Here is a 22,407-nt window from a genome sequence, read left to right as displayed (position 1 = left end):
AGTGGAATCGAAGTTAGAAGAGTGTTCACGTATGATTCTTGCTCGATGCATTTTAAGGAGAAGAGAAGTTTGTGCTATTCTTGGGTTTGACTTTTGGAGAAGCAGCATGTGGATCCATGGCTATTGTTCGACAAATGTGAAGGAGAAGAGAAGAGGAGTTCATGCGTTTCTATTCGACAGGACGAAAGAGCTGTTTTTTGTTCACTGAGTTGTTCATTCAAGTTTGACTTTGGCTTGGAGCAATTTTTGAAGTCGGAGGTGGAGGAGGTGTGCGATCTTATGTTCCTCTTATCACTGTTCAACGAAGATGGAGGGTTTGCGAGCAATTGAGTCTTTAATCAATAGAGAAAAAGGAGTATGTTCAGCAATTTGGCTGATATTGAAATAAAAAATGAGCAAGAGGTGCTTTCTAATCCGGTTCGATGGAGTAGGAGGGGGAGAAATATATATAGCGTATATAAATTTCTTATTTGAGAAGAAAATTATTATTCAAATTTATTAAATTTATTTATTCAATTGTTTTAGACAGGGAAGAAGAAGAATATTTGTTGATCAGTGTGATATTGACTCAACGAGATGGGAGAATAGTTAGAGGTAATCAATACAATTTATTTAAACATTATTTCAATTATTTTTAGAATATATTTTAAAACAATGCAATTGAAAATATGACTTAATAATTGGATGTGTTTGACATTGCCATTGACGTGTGATGCGACGATGTCCTTAACAATGTTCTTGACACCTCAGATGCTATTTTTTGATGTCGGTTAACACTATTAATGTTGTTTTAGGCGGTGATAGAATTGAGCAGTATAATCGAGGCAAAGAATTGTGGCAAACGCGTGTGTTCTTGGAAATTAAGGTAAGAGTTAAATTAATATTGTTGATTTAATTAAAATTTTTGATGCAAATAGAGTTATAAATTAGCTATGCAAATTGAAGTAATCATTTACTTGATTGTTAAGTTGTACGTTATGGAAGGGCAATCAAGAATTTAAGGAACATTGAAGTGGGAGATTTGATCTTTGAACGAAAGTGATGTGAGTGATTACTTTTTTATTTTTTAGCAATTTAGTTCTATTCGCTCAAGAAAAAGGACACCAACTCTTCCTTATAAGCTTGGATTCTATTCTTCGTGAGGTAGATTGATTTTTAATAAAGCATATTCACCCTGATGTTTTTGCCCGTTTTATTTGGATATGGGGTCTAAACTTATGAGCACAATCTCTTATAATTAATTACTCCACTTTTGTTAGAGCACTTTTAATTAATGATTCTTACTATCATACAATTTAATTTTAAGCTTAGTAATTTGAGAAAACAATATGCGATGCAAAGATCTTAGCTTTTAGTGATTTATATAATAGAATAGATACTAAGAAGGGAGAAAGATATATGTATAAGTTAGCCAAACAAAGAGAAAGGAGTAGTAAGGATTTAGCTCAAGTGAAATGTATTAAGGATGAAGATCAAAAAGTACTTAGAAGATGATATTCAAGAAATGTGGATGAGATATTTTGCTAAACTTTTTAATGAAGAATGTGAAAATATGATTGACTGTAGTGACCTTAGCACTCTAAATGAAAATAAAGATGTATGTTTTTATCGACGTATTGGTAAAACCGAAGTTAGAGAGGCTTTAAAGAAAATGAAGTGTAAAAGCTATTGGACCTGATGATATTCCAATAGAGGTGTGAAAATGCTTAGGAGATGAAGGAATTTCTTGGCTTACTAAACTTTTTAATACTATTTTGAAGACTAAAAAGATGCTAGATGAGTGGAGAATGAGTGTGTTAATTCCTATTTTTAAGAATAAAGGTGATGCACAAGATTGTGCGAATGATAGAGGAATTAAGTTAATGTGTTATACTTTAAAACTATGGGAGCGAGTTATGAAGCATAGGTTGCGGCGTGATACTAATGTTTCTCAAAATCAATTTGGATTCATGCCGGGTAGGTCGACTATGGAAGCCATACATTTAGTGAGAGGTTTGATGGAGAAATATAGAGAAAATAAAGAGGATCTACATATGATATTTATTAATTTAGAAAAAGCATATGATAAAGTTCCAAGAGAAGTGTTATTGCGAGTTCTTAAAAAGAAAGGAGTTAATAACGCTTATATTCAAATCATTAAAGATATGTATGCAGGAGCTATTACTTGGTGTATGTTTTTTGCTGATGATATTCTTCTTGTTGATAAGACTAGCGATGAGGATGCTCAGGTGGATGAGTGGCTTTACCCTTAGAGATAGGATACGAAATGAACATATACGTGAAAAGGTTGGAGTAGCTCTAGTAGAAGATAAGATTAGAGAGAGTCGCCTTAGATGGTTTGGTCGCATAAATGGCGGCCTTCCAATGACTCGGTTAGAAAAGTAGAGGTTTTAGATTTGACTTATGTTAAGAAAAGTAGAGGCAGACCTAAAATGACTTTGGTTATAAAGTATTAGAAATGATCTTTCTCTATTAGATTTAAACGAGAATTTGACTTTTAATAGGACAGAATGGAGAAAAAAGATTCATGTAGCCGACCCCACGTTGTGAGATAAAGGCTTGATGTTGTTGTTTTTGTACTTGAGATTTATTTAAATTAATGGGAGATGTTTGCGGGGATGGAGGTAGATCCTATCAAGATCTTTCGGTTCCGTCATCCCGAGAAAACCAACAATCAGTCTACCTTTGCTAAAGAACCGAAGGCCAGAACATCCAAGGAATTTGATTAACAACCATGTGTTGACTCTTCTCGTTAATCCTGAGTAGACTAAGGTAACTGTGTATAGATTTTGATTTTCTATAATTTTAGTGTTTGATTAACTTAGTGGGTTTATTAGCATAGGAGCTAGCCGGAATGTGATTTAAGTTGGGGTTGACTACATTTTTTGTGAGTCGACCTAAATATTATTTGAGATAGGACTTACATTCATTGGAATGCATGAAGGTTTAATTTTTTTAATGGGGTTAATGACTTTTATGCTTGCTCGATTGAACTTGATAAAAGTGGTGCTTACATTCATTGAATTGCCCGAAGGTTTAATTAGGTTTCGGTTTACTGCACCATTTATGATTTACCAAAATTGTCGGTTTTATAACCTAGCCTTATAGGCGAGTTTGCCTGATAAATTTGATGAAGGTGGGCCTTACATCCATTGAAATGTCCGGATTTAATTGACTTGGGGTTTATATGTATTGAAATGCTTAGATTTAATTAGGTTGGGGCTTATATCCATTGGAAGGTCCAAATTGTTAGAAGGGAGCTTACATTGATTGGAAATGTTGAAGTTAATTAGCTTAGGAGCTTACTACCCTATTTATGAGTTGCTCGAATTATAGGTCTTAGAACATAGTCTTATAGGCGAGATTGCCAAATAGATGTTTTAAAGTGGGGCTTACAACCATTGGAATACCCGAATTTATTTAAAAGAGGGCTTACATCCATGAAAGGACCTAATTTAATTTGGATAGGGCTTATATCCATTATAATGCAATGATTTAATTTGGATAGGGCTTACATCCATAGGAATGTTGCGATTTAACTTGGATAGGGCTTCCATCCATTGAAATGTTGGTTTTTAATTTGGATTGGGTTTACATCCATTGGATGATTTGGATAGGGATTACGTCCATTGAAATGATAAATTTTGATTTTGAGGGGCTTACATTCCATACATGTCAATGACACAAAATGGTGTGCGCCATGGAGCACGACGCACATATGATGCTTTTTGGTTGGGGCGGTGCGGCGCATTATAATAATGCGTGCTATCTGCGCCATGCATGGGCAATGACACATGCACAAGGGGCAAATAGTGTGCCCTATTTTGTTAACATGTTATAAATTTCAAATTATAAATGATAATTTATTTTTTTAAGATTTATATATTAATTTCACAATTAATTATTAATTAATTAAATATTAAATTAATAACAACAACAACAACAACAACATCAAGCCTTTATCCCACTACGTGGGGTCGGCTACATGAATCCTTTTTCTCCATTGTGTTCTATTAAAAGTCAAATTCTCATTTAAACCTAATAAAGAAAGGTCATTCCTAATATTTTCTAACCAAGTCTTTTTAGGTCTACCCCTACCTTTCTTAACATAAGTCAAATCTAATACCTCTACTCTCCTAACCGGGTCATCGAAAGGCCGTCGTTTTATGTGACAACTTCAGGTGGTGATCATTTCCCAACGATTGAGTTTTTGGGCTGAATTAACGTGCTGTTTTAGAGCAGATTATTTGGCTATCCTCGGTCCAGGCCACGACCTCCTCAGGTCTGGTGTCAGGTGGAATTTACCTCCATCAGTTTTTGCTTTATAGCTTCCTTAAAAATTTGGGTAGTCTTTTCCAGCCAATGCTATATAATGGTTGTTCTATCTATATTATCTTTGATTATCTCTGTATTTGGTTGTCTCAATAACTCGTCCTCGTATTTATCCGTTTTTTTTTTGTTTTTGTTCTTTTGGTTTTTGTTTTGTTTTGGGTGCATTAACGTGCTCTCACTCTTGTTGCAGCAATTGCTACTATGATGAATGCCCAGAAAGTAGATTTTCCTACCTCAGATGCAGATAGGTCGGGGACCTCTGAGGTGCGCTTCTTGCACTTTGTAAAAGTTTTTGCTTTTCCTTATCTTGTTTTAAATGTTGGAGAAATATATTATTCAAAAGGTGTCAAATTTAGAATAAAAGTAGTTCTTTTGAAGATGAAGTTATACATGGGAAGCTTTGAATTTCAGATTTATAGAAGATATATATATATATATATATATATATATCTGCCATGTTTTACTGATTTCTCAGATGATTTTATACTTTCTTACAGACGTTGAAATGATAATAATAAACAAATAATAATGCAAGAAGATAAAACATCTATAATTTTTTTGCGGTCTTCGACAATGGAAAATATTTGTGCTACTATTAATGAGCATCCTTGCTAAGCAATGGAATCTTTGATGTACAAATTAGATACTAGTAAATAAAGGAGAATAGATTTAGAGAAGAATCAAAGTTTTATGATGGGTGCCATATTAATTGTAATGTTTGGAAAGTTTCAATGCAAATGGATAAATTGAGCCTAAAATTATGAAATGGAAAACATGTCATTTTTATTACAAGTTTATACTCTAAATCTTGATAACTATGATTGTGTTGTTAGATTTTAAATTATGACACATTATTCTAACTGTTGCGGATTGAGAGATTCGCGGCAGCAGAGTTAAAATGTTTTACATCTTAGCAATACATGAAATTTCAACACACAAATAGATAATTGAAATGATAAAGGAACACCAAAATTTCTACACGAAAAACCAAAAAAGAGAAAAATCACAAGGTCTTGCTTAGCTGAAAGGATTCTACTATGTTTAAATATATTACAATGGTCGACCCTTCCCTTAACCTGAGAATAGTAAGATTATAATATATTCGAGAATTTGCCATTTCAGATGGGTACTGAATTTTTTAATGATCTTGATGGAATGACAGATATTTGAAATATGATAGCAACACTTGGGAGAAGGGTCAACAGAGGCCCGACGATTGTTAGTGATCCAGTGATTATTAGTAGACAGGCGGAAAACCAGCGATGGTGGGAGATCCGGCTGTAGTCAACAAACAGTCAGGAAGAGATCTGGCAAAAGTTCGACGACTGTCGGTGGTCGAAAAGAGATTCGGTGACGGCTAAAGAACATGCAGAAGTCCGACGATGATTGGTGGTCGAGAAGAGATCTAGCGGAAGTTTGGCGATGGTCGGTGATCAGGAAGAGATCCGATGACAGCTAATGAACAGGCAGAAGTTCAACAATGGTTGGTGGTTGGGAAGAAATCCGACATTGGCTGTGCTGGCTGGAGATGCAAGAGAGCTCTATAGTTTTCTCCTCTCTTCTCCCCTCCATGTGAAGAATAAGTGTCTATTTCTAGTTTTTTGGGAGTGACATGCCAATTAAATATAGAGAAGATTTATGGCAAATTTGGAGTGTTCTATCAGACGGTTGGTGTCAATCCCCTCGATCATGGAGTGTTATTCGAACATTTATATGTCATAACGATGTCGGAATTAGGCAATCTTTGTTTCATTGGATTCGTCTTGTCGAGCCACTCGATTCGACTATAAGCATGTCATATTCTGATATCATTTGGTCATCCAATTAATGCTTTGAAGCATTCAAGTTTGGTTTGGTTCTTTTATTTGGGCTCGGATCATGTTGAATTTTGATTATTTGGTTCGTCTCCGTGAGATGTTTAATTTGGCTATGAGTTTGCTGCAATTGGAGTTTGGATGACCTTGAATTTAATTTTGGAAGTCTGCAATTCATATTTGCATCGAGACTCGTGTCATATCAAGATGATTTTATGGTGACATATTACTAATTAATTGAAGGTATAATATCAAGTACTTGAGATTTTGAGATTTTTAATGTAATCATAAGGAATGATTTCAATTAAGTATATTGTCTCAATTTGACAAGAAAATAATTCTATTTCATTAAAAAAAGTAGAAAATAAATAATTTTAAGTATTAATGTATTTCACAATTCATGAGCTCAAGCTAAAAATTATATATATATATATATATATATAAACAATTAAAAATTACTTATATATATATATATAAACAATTAAAAATTACTTTAATTAGTTTGGACATCAGCATAATTTGGCATAATTTGGATTTAATCAACGAACTGACTTAGAATATAACTGTTAGGTGTTTTTATTTGGCTACTGCTGATATTAGCTTCCCAAGCATTCTTATAACCACTTCATTTTTCCTTTATATTTAAGGATGAATGTCCTTACAGAATAATCAGTTTGTATTTACTTGTTTATTAAGGAACTGAGTCAAATATGAAATGGTCCTGACTTAATGTTGAAGTTCATTTTTTTAATGCATTATTTTAGTGGCCTCACGGTTCCCTCTATTTGTTTTTTCAACAAGCTGGCATGAATATTTACTTATTTTATTTATAGTTTTACGTCTCTGGAGCTGGTTATATATGGTCATCCTGTGAAGGAGGAAATGAAGATGAATGGAGGCACTCAATCGCACCAATCCCTGCAGACAAGCTTTCGGAGTCATTGCTAAATGCTTTTGCTGATGTTGATGCACCAGACCAAGACACGAGCTGTATTCCAGCATCTGGAGAGTTGCTACCTGATTCTGCGAGTACAGTTGGTGATGGTGAAGATTATAGAGACTCTGCTGATTTTGAGAAGGAGGTATAGTTACTTTCAGTGAAGCTTCTTCTTTACCTTTCACATTAATTTAAAGTTCAATGAAAATCCAGTGAAGCTCGACTTTCAATTTAGCCAACATTTATTAGTGAAATCTAACTTTAGGTGGAAGCAACTTTTCAACGAGCTCTTGCTGGTGTGGATCTGGAGAACGTTATCTTGGAAATCAATTCACTACGGTTAATTTCTTTTTTCATATTTTCAGAAAGATTTCTTTACCTGTCTGCATATGGAAGTTTTCATAGACTTTTAATATTGAAGGTTGTGATTTTCAATTTACTTTATTCTATCCTCAGGAAAATTTAGGCAGCTTTACTTGAAGAGCTGTTCAACTTTAAATCACTTTGTTTTTGTAGAATATCCATAAATATTATTTTCAAGAACATACATTATACATTTTCCCTCCCATGCAAAATATACGTTTATTTGCAGACTTTAAAAATTTCATTTAAAGTTCCTTCTTTTTCTGTTCTTTCATAGTTCAACCCCAGAATTATTGTTGTTTCTTGAGCAATATGAAGTAAGACCTCGTATTCTTATTTTCAGACTGTCTTATCACATGTCACATGCTGATTGTGCTGGGGCATTGTTCCATTCTATAATGAAAGCAGCATTGGTACCTTCCTATTCTTCTAAAAGTAAGAATTTACTTGAGATTCATGTTGAATTGCACGTTCTAGTGTTCATCATTTCGGGATTCATACTTCAACATCTTTGAATAGGTTGAAATAAACCAACATAACTTTTATCTCCAAGAATGTTACTTAGATGACTGAGCACGTATTCCAAGCATTTGGAAGCATTGATAGTTTGGGCTTCTCGTGGGAGTGTTGTAGCGGTTTTGACTACAGTTGCTGCAGCTGTATGATGGATTCTATCAAGAGCATTGTGAAGTTTCTACTCCATGACATCTATGGCCAATATTCATTGATTTAAGAGCGATTTTCTTTGGCTGCATTATTTAATAGCTTTGGAGACATGTTTGTACTTGGTCCTTAGAGAGCCTTTTGTTTAAGGATTCCTTAGGTTTACTTTTCATTAATTAATTAATTGTATTTAAAGTCTTGTAGTCTGTCTGGAATTTTAAGCCACCCGTTTCCTTTGTTTGGAATTCCTTTGTTTGGAATGGTTTAATGCATTATCTTCCATTGAGAGCTTCAGAGAACTTTATGAGGGCGGTACTAGCTTGGTACACACCTCTTTCCCTTAGTCCTGACACTACCCCGCATCTCCTTCACAGTCCAGATTTAGCTAACTGTTTTGCTTTTTTTCTGCCCCAAATGGAAGCATTCCAACAGTCTTCCCTCCCTTTAAGATTACCATGAACATATATTAAGCTTCCACACCTTCTTGAGCCTGTATCTCCTCTTCATTGGCTGGGTTTGGGCGGGAAGCTGGGAGCAACATGTTTTGCAGCCTGTGGGTGTGAAAGCTGCCTTCTTCATTGTGTTTGAGCTCGGCCTTGTGTGGGGGTGCACGCCTAACAGCCTTATTATCATGTAAACTAAATTGTTATAGTCAAATCAGACCTTTGTGAAAATCCAATGTTGCAGATAATTTTATTTATGTTGACCATAAAATCTATCCTTTGATGATTCAAGCATGTCCAACGAATATGACATTCGGCTGATGCAACACCGCTCGAGGCAAGTTCGATGTGCCCGACCATACACAAAAGTACCCAAAGCTCCATCCACATGCGAAACAAGCATCAATGGTTTGTTCAAAATGTTAAAATAATGATAGAGGTGCCCTTCACGCTCACTCGGGACAACCGATGAAATAGCGAACTACGACTGTGACATTGTGCAGACTTGTCGAACGACCCCTGATCATGATACATGCTACGCCATTGCATTTATAAGTCAAAATTATCGAAGAGAGCTTTCACGATTAACTCGAGCGAAAGTGGTCGAAAACGATGAACCACGAGCGAAATGTTATACATAATTGAAACGACTTCCTTTCACAAAACGAATCGTGCCATCGTGTCCAAAATGCTTAAATTGCTAGGAAATGGCAACCATATATTATTTGTTGGTGCTTGCATGAGAAAAAAAAATAAAAAATTACACTCATGCAAGTTGAATGAGGCAAAATATGACGTGCGAGTGATGAAATCTTAGCGAGCGAATCAACAAGCATTTAAATTAGCTATATTCCTATTAAAATTAAAATTTTATTTTTGAAATTTAAATATTTAAATAATTAAACAAATAAAAAAATTAGGATATTTTGGGTTGAGAGAGTCATTGTAGATGGTTCGGACACATAAAACATCGTCATTCCAATGGCTTGATTAGGAGAGTAGATGAATTATATTTGGCCTGTGTTAAGAAAGGTAGAGGTAGGCTTAAAAAAACTTGGTTAGAAAATATTAGAAATGACATTTATTTGTTAGATTTGAATGAGAATATAACTCTTAACAGGGCAAAATGAAGAAAAAGTCAAGGTTGTGAAAACCGGATCGGACAATGAACCGGACGAGGGAGAGGTTAACGGTTCGACCGGTCGAACCGGATGATGTAATAAATAATAATATTATTAAAAATTAATAAAATAAAAATAATATAATGTAAGTATATGACCATTTAATAATATTTATAAAATTTTAAAATATATAATAAAATTTTATACATATAAATATCATTTAAGAATAATATATTTATAAGAATAATACTTAATATAATATATAAATTTATAATATAAAAAATTTATTTAATAAAAATATTTTATAAAGTTTAAAAACATTTAATAAACTAAAATATATATTTAAAATTTTAATTAAAACAAAAATAAAATATTTTTATAAACCGGCCGGTTCTTTTCAACCCGGACCGGTTCAACGGTTCACCGGTTGAACCGCCGGTTCAATCCGATTTGATCTGGTTCGATGCAGAACTGGTTTTGAAGCTTGATCGGACCGGCCAGGCGGCCACCAGACCGGCTCACGGTTGAACCAGTTATACCGGCCGGTCCGGTCTGATTTTCAAAATAGTGGAAAAAGCTGGATTCATATAGCTGACCCCACGTAGTGGGATAAAGGCTTGTTGTTGTTTTTTCTATTGAATCTTTTGGATACAGAAGTATCCCATCCTTTGCTAAGGCAAAAGGATATTTTCTCCTATATTTATTAATTATTAATTAATAAATTATAGATAGAACAATAAAAACCTAATCTAAACCCTATCCTATTTCACTCACATTCTCATTTCCCCCTCTAAAAACCTAGCAGCCGCCCCTCTTTCAATACACTCGGTCGCCTCACCCACAACAACCCCTTATCTCACTATGCCGCAGAGGGGTGTAAACGTGTCGAGTCTAGTCGAGTATCCGCCTAATCGAGCTAAGGCTGTTTAGTTCTTACTAAGCTCGAGCTCGACTCCTTAAAAAAATTATAGGCTCGATTTTGTTTGCAAAGCTCAAGCTTGACTCAATTGCTGAGCTCGTTTTCTTTATTTCAAATTAAAAATGATATATTTTTAGAATTTTTTATTTTTAATGTAGAATTAATTAAAAATGTTAAAATATATTATATAATGATAATTTAAAGTAGTTTTAAGATAAATTTCAGTTAATTGAGCGGTTCAACGAGCTTATGAGCTGAGCTAGGCTGAGTTTGAGCTCGAGTTTAGGCTCGAGCTCGAATTCAAACTCGTGGCTCGATAAGCTCAACTTGTGATCTCATTGACGAGTCAAGCTGGAGTTGGCTAGAGAGTCGGCTTGGCGCACTTATGCCCTTAGTGTGGCATGATCCCCATAGTAGATTCCAATTACTGTTCATTTCCCTAGATCGGACCCCTCCTCTCGATTTCCCGTGGCCGCACTCCCCCATAGCTGGTCAAGCCGCCAACTAACTTGTCGACCCAGCTCGTCGTTGCCCCTGCATGCATGCATCGTTGCCCTCCAATCTAAATCCGATAACCGGCTTCCACATGCGCCCAACACAAGATATGAAACAAGTTACCGTACATGTTGCCATACTCGCCCTATTTTGCCTTTTTTTCCATCAGATCCGCAATTCCCTTTTCATCCTAGCGAACATAAGGTATTTTTAAAATTTCTAAAATTGAAAAATACGAAAAAATGTGATGGTGAATGAAATAACCAAATCAAGATATTTTCAAGTCATATGCACAAATTCTAGGGCAATCTCCAAACTCCACCAAAATTGCCTCAATAAGCTTACAAATGCATTCACGCACTAGATGTCACACACAAGCATCATATGGATGTGTTGAAAATTGTGCAAATACGTAATTCTGGCACATTGAAAGTTGCACGAGAAGATAATTGTTAAAAATGGTAAGTCTGCATGTCCATAGATGAATATGTACGCATGCCATTTGAGAATGCTGCGCAAATTGAATAGTAAGTGCATTTTAAAAACCCTAATTCAAAAAGGTGCGCAAATGTGTCAAAATTCCACAATCTTTTTTCAAATTCTAAATTTCTTGAAAATGAAAACTCCACATGTGCTTCGACGAGGGTGATGAATACGTAAGCTTGATGTCTGAAAGTGTCGCGTTAACTGAAAAATTATAAATAATTTTAAACTTCTCTCTTTGAAATGTGTGCAAGTGTATCTTGCAAACGCATTGAAAACATGTATATTATTTGAAAATAAATTTAAATTGTCTCTCATGTGCTTCGATAAACATGCTAACCACACAAACACAAATGCTTGTGAACACCGCATTGGGTTAAAAGTGAGCTAAATTAAAATTTTATTTTCATGAGCTTTGATCATTACACCAAACTCCTAAATCAAAGTCCTAGAATGTTGCATAGTTAAATGCAAACATAAATTTCAAGTTGAATTCTCCTCCTTTGTAGAATTAGAGTTGGTGAGACTTGAATTTATAAGCGGATGTATAATCGAAAATTCATCGAGAAATTTTGATTTTATATTCACATTAAGACCTTCAACCCTCTTTAAAGGAAATTTATCATAAACATACAAGGTCTTAGTCCTAACATTCGAATGATAATTCACAAAATTAGTAAAATCGGTCATCCGTTACGGGTAAATATAGTTGACAAAATTTGAACTAAGAAATAAAGTTACTTAAAAAATCGATGATATCCGTATTGAATGTGAATCTCATCTAGAGGGGACTAGTTTTTATAAATACCTCCAAACCTTGACAATATACAAATATTCTTAAAGTAACTTCAATTTTACTTTGATGATGATCGTGTTGACAAAAAGTTAACTAAAAGGGTTCCTATCTTTTTAAATGCCCAATCCCAAAATTAATCTCTCAAGGGTTTAAATTTTAATGGAAATTCAAAAGTATGATATTTACTAAAATTTAAATATTTAAACTGAAATCAAACACCAAAAACTCTATACAAAATCCTTCTATCATTCGCAACAGTTTATCGAGGAGGATAAATTTGAGGATAACTTCGTCTCATAAAAGCTAATGACTTGTTGAGCATATCCTTATGGTTCTTTCTTAAATAATCTCTCACTAGTAAGGAGGTTGCACGTGTCTTCTAATCAATAGTTTGGCTGCCAAATGATACCGCATGTAAACAATTATGATGAAGGCCCTCTGACTAGGTGATTTTGTTTCGAAAGGGTACCACTAAATTAGGATCATGACTAGTGCATGTATGTTTCTTAATGACTTAAAACTCTTGAGTAATGAATCATACGATATACTTGATAGGGTAAAAAGCTTTCTATTAGTTAAGGTTGATTTGAATTTGTCCTCTTAGGCAAATATCTATCCCAAGTCTATAAGGTAGCATTAAATAAAACATCTCATGGTTATTGACAAGGATCCTTCGGTTAGGTTGAGTTGAGTACCTCTTTTGACTATGTAGATTAGGGACCAAAATATCCTTGGATGACTGAACCATGACATATTGATTGGGTTTATCAACATTCCTTCACCATCTATTCTATTTCTCTGGTGGTAAATTTCAAACCCTAAAAATTCAAATTAAACATTGAAATTTTTGCTACTATATTTTAGATACTTAGTGTTTGTCTAATAGCTAGCCTTAATTGAAATTTCTCTGTCGTCATTGAAACGGGTGTTAATCATAGGGGCTTGTGTTATGGGAAACCTAAACTCAGTTAATAACGTCTTCACGAAACGAGTATGAAATTTTTGGGCAGTGTTTTATCTTAAATCTAGTTTGCCTGCTAAAAATTTGACCTAGAACATCATCCGTTAAAACTCTCCTCATATAAAAAGGCTCGGAGAAGCTAGGATGCCATTTTTTATAACCCACAATTTATGAAACAAAAAATAAAAAATATATATTACTTCAAAACTTATTACTTATAATTTAAGCGTATATATTCTAATTACCTATTATGAAATTATGATTAGAATAATTTTGCGCTTTAGAATGATATGTATTCAAAGTTTTTCAAAGTGGCACTTGCTTTACCCTATATTTTTGGGCCAAGCGGAGTACTTTCTTCGGCTTCACCTTACTTGTTAGGCATGCTCTTATTCGTTCTTTTAATATCATTGATAGATACAATATTAGAATTAAGATATTATTTATTTGCCATTTCATCAGATGACTTATACGCAAATGCTGTCAAGGAAATTATCAAATGGAGTGATCTTCTCAAGCATTATCTTAAAACCTTAGATGAAGAGGTTTGTCTTCGTAGTTTGCTTTGTGGTAGTTTTTTTTATTTTTTATCGTTTATTGGAGTTGAGTGATACCATATCTTATTTTGCTTTACTCTAGTGCGCAATTTGATATTTATTTTTCAAATTGCTTTTTAAATGTATGACCTGAATTAATCAGACTTTATCTTCGGACAATAGCATTTGTTAACTTGTGATATTATTCCATAGGCGATCAAAGAAATAAACCCATGGGTTCTTTCATTCTTTGTATTGAATGCAATATTTTTTCTTCTTGGAAGTGCTAAATATCTAAACCATACAAATGCAGCAAATTCCATGTGAGATTAAGTTTTTGTTAGAGAAATCATGACTATCATGATTATTACCTCACCCTGGCCCTTATGGACCACCATGTTGTTTATGGTTTTCGGGAATTGTTGGGTTGGGATATAGCTTGATCATATGAACTTCAAGTTGGTAAGCTTTTTCTGTGAGGATCGAATTTTCTGTTATCTGACTTATATGCCTTGTAATACTTCTATGTTCTTCCAAAGTCTCTTGTTTAGGCTCCACAACGTGAACTTTATTCATTTCTTTCCCCCTCTCTCTCTCTCTCTCTCTGTGCATATATATATATATTTCTAATTGTCAAACTTATCTCTTTTTCCAAGCGATAAAGCTAGCTGTACGGTTGGGGTGGGGGGGTGGTTTGGCATTACACTGACGGGAGAATTGTAGATTCAACTCTAATGGTTTATGCATAATAAACTCCTGAATTTAGTAATGACAGACAAAATTGCTAATTCCTAAATAATGCAAATACATTGAAAAAAATCTTATTTTGGTCTCTATCAATGGGACGACAGACAACATATGATTCTCTACTACTGTATTATATAAAGAGTACCTCATCCTAAAGGGAAAGAAGCTGCTTACCCAAGCAACAGGAAGGATGAGGCAGACTCCTAAAACGGGATAGATCTACTAACACCTGGTGTTTAAATACGGTGCGGATTAGGGGGTGGGATGGTTGGTCTCTGCAATAAGAAAGGGACTAAGAATTAATTAAGTGTGAAGGTATAGTAAACGGAGGCATCCTTGCTTCATGATGCCTGTCAGCTTTTCTTCCATCTCGGTGGTAAGAAGGGCCCTGCAGTCTTTTACAACCTTCATTATCAAAATAAAAAAATAAAAAGAAAAAAAAAGGGTCAGCTACACTATGATATTTATATTAATGTTGAAAAACTAATCATGAAGTTTACCAAGTATTTGATATTTCTATTAATGTTGAAAAGCTAAGCCAGAAGGAACCTGGTTGATGGGGACATCAGATCGTGGAGAGTCTATCAGAGACGTGGCCGTCGATCTACGGCCATGATCGAGTTATTGTATTTCTGAGTTGTTTTATGTATTTTCTTATTTATAATGTCATATTGTATTTTCTTTATTAGTTTGCTTTATGAGTTTCCCGTTGTACCCTTTTATTAAGGGAGGTCGTATGTAAACCCTAGGGGCATTGTCGTCTTTTTATTTTGTAAGTCTTTGTACGAAGCTATTTATAGCCCGAGTGTTCTTCTTTTGAAACTAATAAATGAATGATTAAAAATTTTTCCATTGCTTGAGTTCTTGTGAGATCTTGAGAGTGTTTGAGTGGTGAATCTCTAGGAGAGTGAACTCGGATCACCCACCAACCTTGGAGACGGCCGGGTTCGTGATTTTACCTTTGTTCTACTTCTTGTTCCTCTACCCTTTGTAACCAAACTGCCGGTCACCTAACCCCATCTCCCCTTAGCCACCGGCCCTATTCTGCCTCCCCCATCTCCCCTCCGCAAATCAACCCCTCTTGAATACTTTCCTTAAATAATTACTCCTAAGTTGGGAAGTTTTAAATTCAAATTCGAATTTATTTGAGTTTGAATTCTTTCCTAAATTAAGAGAGTTATTTTAGGAAAGTTTCCAAACGCTTGCTTATTTGAATTTAAATTAAATTAGGTTGATATCTTTCTTCCCTAATTTAATTCCCCAATTTAAGGAAGCATTAAAGGCTTCCTAATTTTCTTCCCCTAGCCTCTAAGCCGCCGACCCCCCTATTAATTTTTTTTTTGGATTTGTTTCCTAAATCCAACACCCCTCTTTGAGAATTAATTCAAATAGCCCCTCCCCCCTGGACGAAATCTCATAAGCCCCAAACCTCATTATTTTCTTTCCTCAAGCAAGCATTGAGATTTGGAAACAAATCCCCCTAGCCCCCCATCCCGCTGCCCCTACCTCTCTCCTTCTCCTCTTAATTAATTCCATGCATGAGGATTAATTAGAGGATTGATTGGCACCTTTTACCTTACTCCAATTTTCCAAAACCTGAAGTTAGTTTTCCCAAACCACCTCCTCTTGGCCGGCCACCTCTCTTGCCTCCTCCTACTTGGAATTTTTGAGAGAAATCCCTCTCTCTCAAAGGGCAAACAAAAAAGGCAGCCAAGAGATTAGTCCTCTTGCCCCTCGACGCTACAAGTTTAATGCATGGCCGATCCCGACCTTGACTACGAACTAGCCTGCGACGAGCAAGGTTTCGTGCACATCCTTCACTCGACTTTCTTCGACGTCAACCCAAATATCGATTACACCGTCGATGAATACGTGGAGCACATTCTAGACACTCTCGTCGAAGCCATCGAGGAGCACTTGGTACCGTACAGTGGAGAATTACATCTGAGCCTTAACGAAGGTTTTTCAATCTTCCTCCTCTTGTATTTCCTTAGTCTAACTCTCTCTTGTAATTTGATTTAATTCATGAAGATCGTGTTCGCCTAACTCTGCTGAGCTTAGTAAACGTAGGATTGAATGCACTTTATTTGCTTCTAATCTTATTGTTAGATTAGAGATTTTTGTTGAAAGCTATTACATTCACATGTCGTTGCTTTTCTTTGTTATTTGATAATTCAAACGCTTATTGTGCAACTTGTCCTAAACAGAAGTGACCGCTCTTATGTTTTATTTGGTCATTTTAATTTTCTATTAGTTCTAATCAAAATTGTTTTCTTTATCAAGAAATAGTGCAAGTTCTTTTCACATCGCTTTAAGCATTGTAGTTCTACATCACTGGTCCATCAAGGAGTCCACCTCAATTTAGATGCTATAGTATTAATGAGTCATATGTACTTCCAATATGCTGAAGAGACTTTTAGTTTAACTAGAAGGGAAGAGTCAGCCATATGCAACTAATACATCTTAATATTGAATGCGCAGATCATAGAAAGCACGAAATGAATATGAAGAACTAAATACAAATGTCTGCAAACATTCCTCAACAAGGATTAAAAGAAATTTACTAAAAGAAGAAATAATTTTTTTTTGTTTGAGCTCTAAAAATTCACGCCTCAGACTCTCTGCACCTTTTTACGAAGTGAGTTTTAAAGTATGATGTTACGGATCAAATTTTTAGAAAGCAGATTAAATTTAAGATTAGACACTACCTAGAGATTTTATCCTCATTCTGTGAGTCTTTATGATTTGGTTTCAGGTTTCTCATAGGCACAAGTCTCTATAAGTTAATTACCTCTTTTGGTGATGAGAGAAATCTTTTGATTAAGGCTAGTCATTAGATAGTTTCTAAATATACAGCGTGTGGTAGGAACAATTTTAGAGCTTGGATTTTTGGAGTTTGAAATTTATCGCTTTACACTTAAAGCAAATGGTGGGCAGAATGATAACGAACTTGATCAAGATCCCCTCATTTCGTTTTTCGGGTTGTTGTTGTTGTCCCTTGTCTACTTAGTTGTACCATTTTGTGATAAAACAACTCGGTTAGGGGGCCTTGGTCATAATCATTTACCTATGGTGTCATTTGGCGATAAAACCACCAGTTAGAGGACACATGTCTCGTCCTCATCGGCGATAGATCATTTGAGAATGAATTTTAGCGATACGCTTGATAAAACATTCGCTCTTTATGAACTAATGTTAATTTCTGATTTACCACTCCCGACGTAGATGGATTTTTACTTTAACTTTTTAGGCGATTATATTTTAGTTGATTGTAAATTTTGATAAATACTAGATTTTTTAGTTCTTATTGAAATTTGAGCCACTGAGTGGTTGATTTTTAGATTTGGGACCATTTTATTTTTAAATTAAATGGTCATTTAATGCAATCAAAAATTTGGGAGAGGGCCCCAAATTTTTTATCATAAAAGAAGACACTTCCTATATAAAAGAAACTCACTAAAATATCCAAAAGGATACAAAATACGACAATTGAACTAAAACAACTTTACTTAATAAAATAAAATAACTTACAAACTTTTTAAAATTAAAACGACTTACAAACTTGACTCAATCACTTGACGACACCCTAAAGTTGCTTCACTTTTAGAAGAAGGATACATATGGAATAACACTTGCGGAGAGACGAAAGAGATTAGAAGCCAAGACGAAGGAGGAGAAGCTCGCAAGCCTTCCAAGAGGTAGAAGAAGAAGTGGAACAAAGCTCTCAAGCTTTTTCCAATGAAAACCTCAGGTTTTCTCTCCAAAAATTATAATAATCACACACTTAAAACAACCCAAAACATCTACTATATATAGGCATAAAAGGGGAATACAAACAGCCATTATAACCACTAATTAATTCAATTAAAAGGGGTAAATGAAAAGGCAAAATTCAGTCCAGATTTCTGTACAGAAATCTATCCAGAAATCTGTCCCAAAACAGCCCCAAAAAACCCCTTCAAATACTCAAATAAATGAGCGTAATGAAAGACCAACAGGCACTATACCGAAATCCCAAAAGGCACATCAAGAAACATGGAATAAAGCCACGGTTCCAAGCAGATTCATCATGAATTCCTGCAGCCAAGCACAAGGACCAACAGCCATATTCATTTCGATAAAAGGGGGACCACGGGTAATAAATTAGGCAGCAAACCAAAGGGTCAAAGCCATCAGGGAACTACAACATCCCAAGAGTCAAAAACCAGCAGGGAATCAAGGCAATTCAAGAGGCAAAAGGGAGAGGAAGAATAGGGAAATATTTGGAAAAAGGGGGGAAGAAGAAAAGTCAAATTTAAAAAATAATGAGCTAATTTTTAGTTCAATAAATGAACTAAAAATCAGCTCATAATGAGCTATTTTTTACTTGACATTAATGAGTTAGAGAAGTCAAAAATCAAATATTATGATTTGATTTGACCCCCCTTGCCTACATCAGACTCCCCTTCTTAAAGACTCAGCTCCTGATGAGTCAGTTCTTGGTTTCTTTCGAGGAGGTGAAGGCGGTGCATCCAGCTCTTGAATTTTTTCTTCATACCTTTGCATGATCTCATCCCGTTCTCTCAGAAATTCATCTTGTAAGCGCTGCTTTTTCTTGAAGTACATTTCTGTATGAATGTGCATCCAAGATTGAAGCTTGTACAGTTCATACTCTAAAGGATGTGTTGACTTTGATGGGATCCATCTATCCATTGAATCTTCAATTTCATCTTCTTTGTTTAAAGCAGAAGTGGAAAGTGGCAACGTTTCAACGTCCACAGAATCACCTATATTTCCTTCATATAAAGAAAGGTCAGAAACATTAAATATAGGAGAAGTTCCAACAGTAATAGGTAGATCCAAGAGGCATGCATTTGTGCACAGTTTTCCGATAATTTGGAAAGGTCCGAATTTTTTTCTGCTCAGTTTACCAAAAGTACCAACCGGAAATCGTTGGTGATTTTCTATCAACACGATCATCATCGAGGTGTTTGAGATTTTTTTATTATTTTATCATTTGAACATTGTCAACTCTGTTCATCTGTTAACATTGGATCTGGTTCGATATGAATTATTTATTTTAGCTCCCGCTGCATTCTCGGACATCAAAATTTGGAGTTTGGCATTTAGATTGGAGCACATGCGAGTTTTTATTTTTAAAGGGGTTATTTTCTCGTGCAATTTTAGTGTACTTGTGTTGTGTACATGCACAATTTTCAGTGCATCCGCATGACGCATTTACATAACACATGGTGCGCTAGATGCATTTGCACGTTTCTCAAAGCATTTTAATGTTGCTGAATTCTTTATTAAGTTCGCTGTGATTTCTATATTTTCATTCATCATTCACATTTGTTCGTATTGCTGTCACTTATATTACATTTAAAGTGTTCAAGTTTTTGCATATTCGTTGTTTAGATTAATTTCATGCTAGTTTTAGGTTCCTTATAGTGCAACTTTTAATGTTTATTTAGTTGGAATTTCGACAACTTTCTGGTGTCTCCCCCGCATATTCATTGTGTAGATTAATTGCATACTAGTTTTATGTTCCTTATAATGCAACTTTTAATGTTTATTTAGTCGGAATTTCGACAACTTTCTGATGTCTCCCCCGCATATGAGGAATCTACGGAGAGTTTGAGCCTATCCAACATGCCAACTAAGGCATGTATGGTTGGTGTCTTATGACAACACATCCAAAATTCTAAAAAATTCCACAATGCCCAAAAAAAAAAAAAAACGTGTATGTGGTACTTGTACAAGAAACTTTATTAAGTAAAATACCTAGTTGCATCGCGCATGCCACTGATGAGATTCTTCGTGTCATGCTATGAAAAGTGTGTATGAGACTCCACCCGTAGCGTCGAGCACGTCACTAATGGGATCCAACAACTATATCACGAATGTCATAGAGAAGCTTCCTCACGCCGTGCTAAGAAAATCTTGTACTTGTATCCACTTGATGCAACAAATGTGTCGCTAGCATGGTCCACCCACGTCGTTGCGGATGCCGCAATGAGCTTCATCCTTTCACGCTACTAAAAGCATGTATGGGGCTCTACTTGCCGTGTTGAATGTCCATTAGTATAATTTACCCGTGGCTTCATGAATGTTGCCGATGAGCTTTCTCCCGTTGCACTAAGAAAGCATCTATGGGCTCCACTCTCCTTGCCAATTATATGGCCTATGGGTTTTGAGGCTTTTTGAGTTGTATGGAGTAATACCTATGCACATGAGGATGAAACGCTTAAATTATAAGCAAACACACATAAATATATATAGTATTTTTTTTAAAGATGAAGAGAGGGTTTCTCATCTTTTTTTGGAGAGAGAGAGAGAGAGGAGGTTGGGAAGGTTAGTGAGGGAGAAGATATGGAGGAAGACTGATGAGGAAAAAATGGAGGAAAAAGTAGATGGAGGGAGAGAGAAAAAAGAGTGGAGAAAGAGAGAAAGAGAAGAATAGAGAAGCTGGCGGAGGTGGCCTTGAAATGCCCGACAATGACTAGGAGCTTGGACTGTGGTGTGTGCGCAAAGGCTGAGCGACAGTTGCAGCTGAGCGGCATGTAGGGAGGCCGTCGTGCGCGGATGGTTGCTGATTTGGGCATGGGATAGTGATGAGGACATCGAAGATCAACGGCTACAATCTTGAGTTATTTATTTATATGTGCTAGTTTATTTCATATTATTGTTTTTCCCTTTATACCCTTACGGGTGGTCATGTAGTATTGTAGCCCAAAGGGCATTTTAGTCTTTTATTTCTTTTCTTTTCATGAGGCCTATTTATAGGCTAGTTGTTATGTATTTTGGGTTAATGAAGATTTGAATGAAAAAAATTTTGTGTTTCTACTTCTTCTTGCATGAGGGCTTGAGAAGGGAGAGAGCTTAAGGGGAGCAAATCGCAAGGCCCACCAGTCGTTGGAAGAGTCCGCGGCTCGTGGTTAGGTTTTCTATCTTCTCCTTCGTATTCACCTCCATCGTCCTTCTCCTCTACCACAAGAAAACCCCTTCCCAACCCTAGTTGCCGCCGCCCCTTGGAAGTCCGCCGCCGGCCACTTCCACGGCTCCGGCCGGCTACCTTGCCGGCAACTTTCCCCCCCACCCGTCCAACCCTTCCATCCACATGTTTCAAATTTGAAATTTGAATTTCAAATTTCAAATTCTTTCCTAATTTGGAAATCCAATTTTGGAAAGTTGTTATGATGAACCCCAATTTCAAATTCAAATAAATTGGATTCTTCATAACTTAATTCCACGTCATCACCTTGAATTGGAAACCCCTTCCTTTTGATTTCTCTCTCTCCTCCTCTTAGCATGCCGCCGGCCCCTTAGTGGGAATTAATCCCATTAATTGCTACTTAACTCCCCTTCCCCCAAATTTGAAATCAAATTGATTTCAAATTAATTTCCCACCCTTTCTATTCAAAATCCTGAAATTAATTTCAGGTTTTGAGTTTTAAAACTCCCTCCCTCCTCTAATGAAACCGCCGGCCCCATATATGCCTCCCCCTCCTTAAACCCCCCATTAATTCCCCAATCAATGCCTTAATTCCATTTGATTTGAAATTCAAAATTCAAGTCAAATCCCTCCTAATCTAATCAAAACTGAAATTAAATTTCAGTTTTTGATTAATCCCCTCCATAATTCCCTAACACTTCTCTCCAACCCTAGCCTTTTCCCTTGCACCCGCCGGCCTCCCTTCTTCCTCTTGCTCCCGCCGCCCCATCTTGCTTCTCTTGTGAATTGGGAAGCCAAGGAAAGGAGACGACGACGCCTCCCCTCTCCATTTCAATTATGCATGGCGGATCCCGAGCTTGATA

General features: G+C 35.7%; 1 protein-coding gene across 1 annotated transcript in view; it reads left to right on the top strand.

Annotated features, from left to right (window-relative positions):
* Positions 1-22,407, top strand: part of LOC110099858 (translation initiation factor eIF-2B subunit epsilon) — a 70,977-nt gene that overhangs the window by 25,534 nt on the left and 23,036 nt on the right. Inside the window, exons 8-12 of the mRNA XM_020827150.2 lie at positions 4,523-4,596; positions 6,980-7,228; positions 7,349-7,422; positions 7,790-7,881; positions 13,790-13,872. Coding sequence (XP_020682809.1) covers positions 4,523-4,596; positions 6,980-7,228; positions 7,349-7,422; positions 7,790-7,881; positions 13,790-13,872 — 572 coding nt within the window. The remainder of the gene's footprint in view (positions 1-4,522; positions 4,597-6,979; positions 7,229-7,348; positions 7,423-7,789; positions 7,882-13,789; positions 13,873-22,407) is intronic.

This window comes from Dendrobium catenatum, unplaced genomic scaffold (genome assembly GCF_001605985.2).
Source record: "Dendrobium catenatum unplaced genomic scaffold, ASM160598v2 fragScaff_scaffold_437, whole genome shotgun sequence".
Classification (NCBI taxonomy): domain Eukaryota; kingdom Viridiplantae; phylum Streptophyta; class Magnoliopsida; order Asparagales; family Orchidaceae; genus Dendrobium; species Dendrobium catenatum.
Note: the sequence above shows the minus strand (reverse complement) of the source record. Positions and strands in the feature narration are given on the sequence as shown.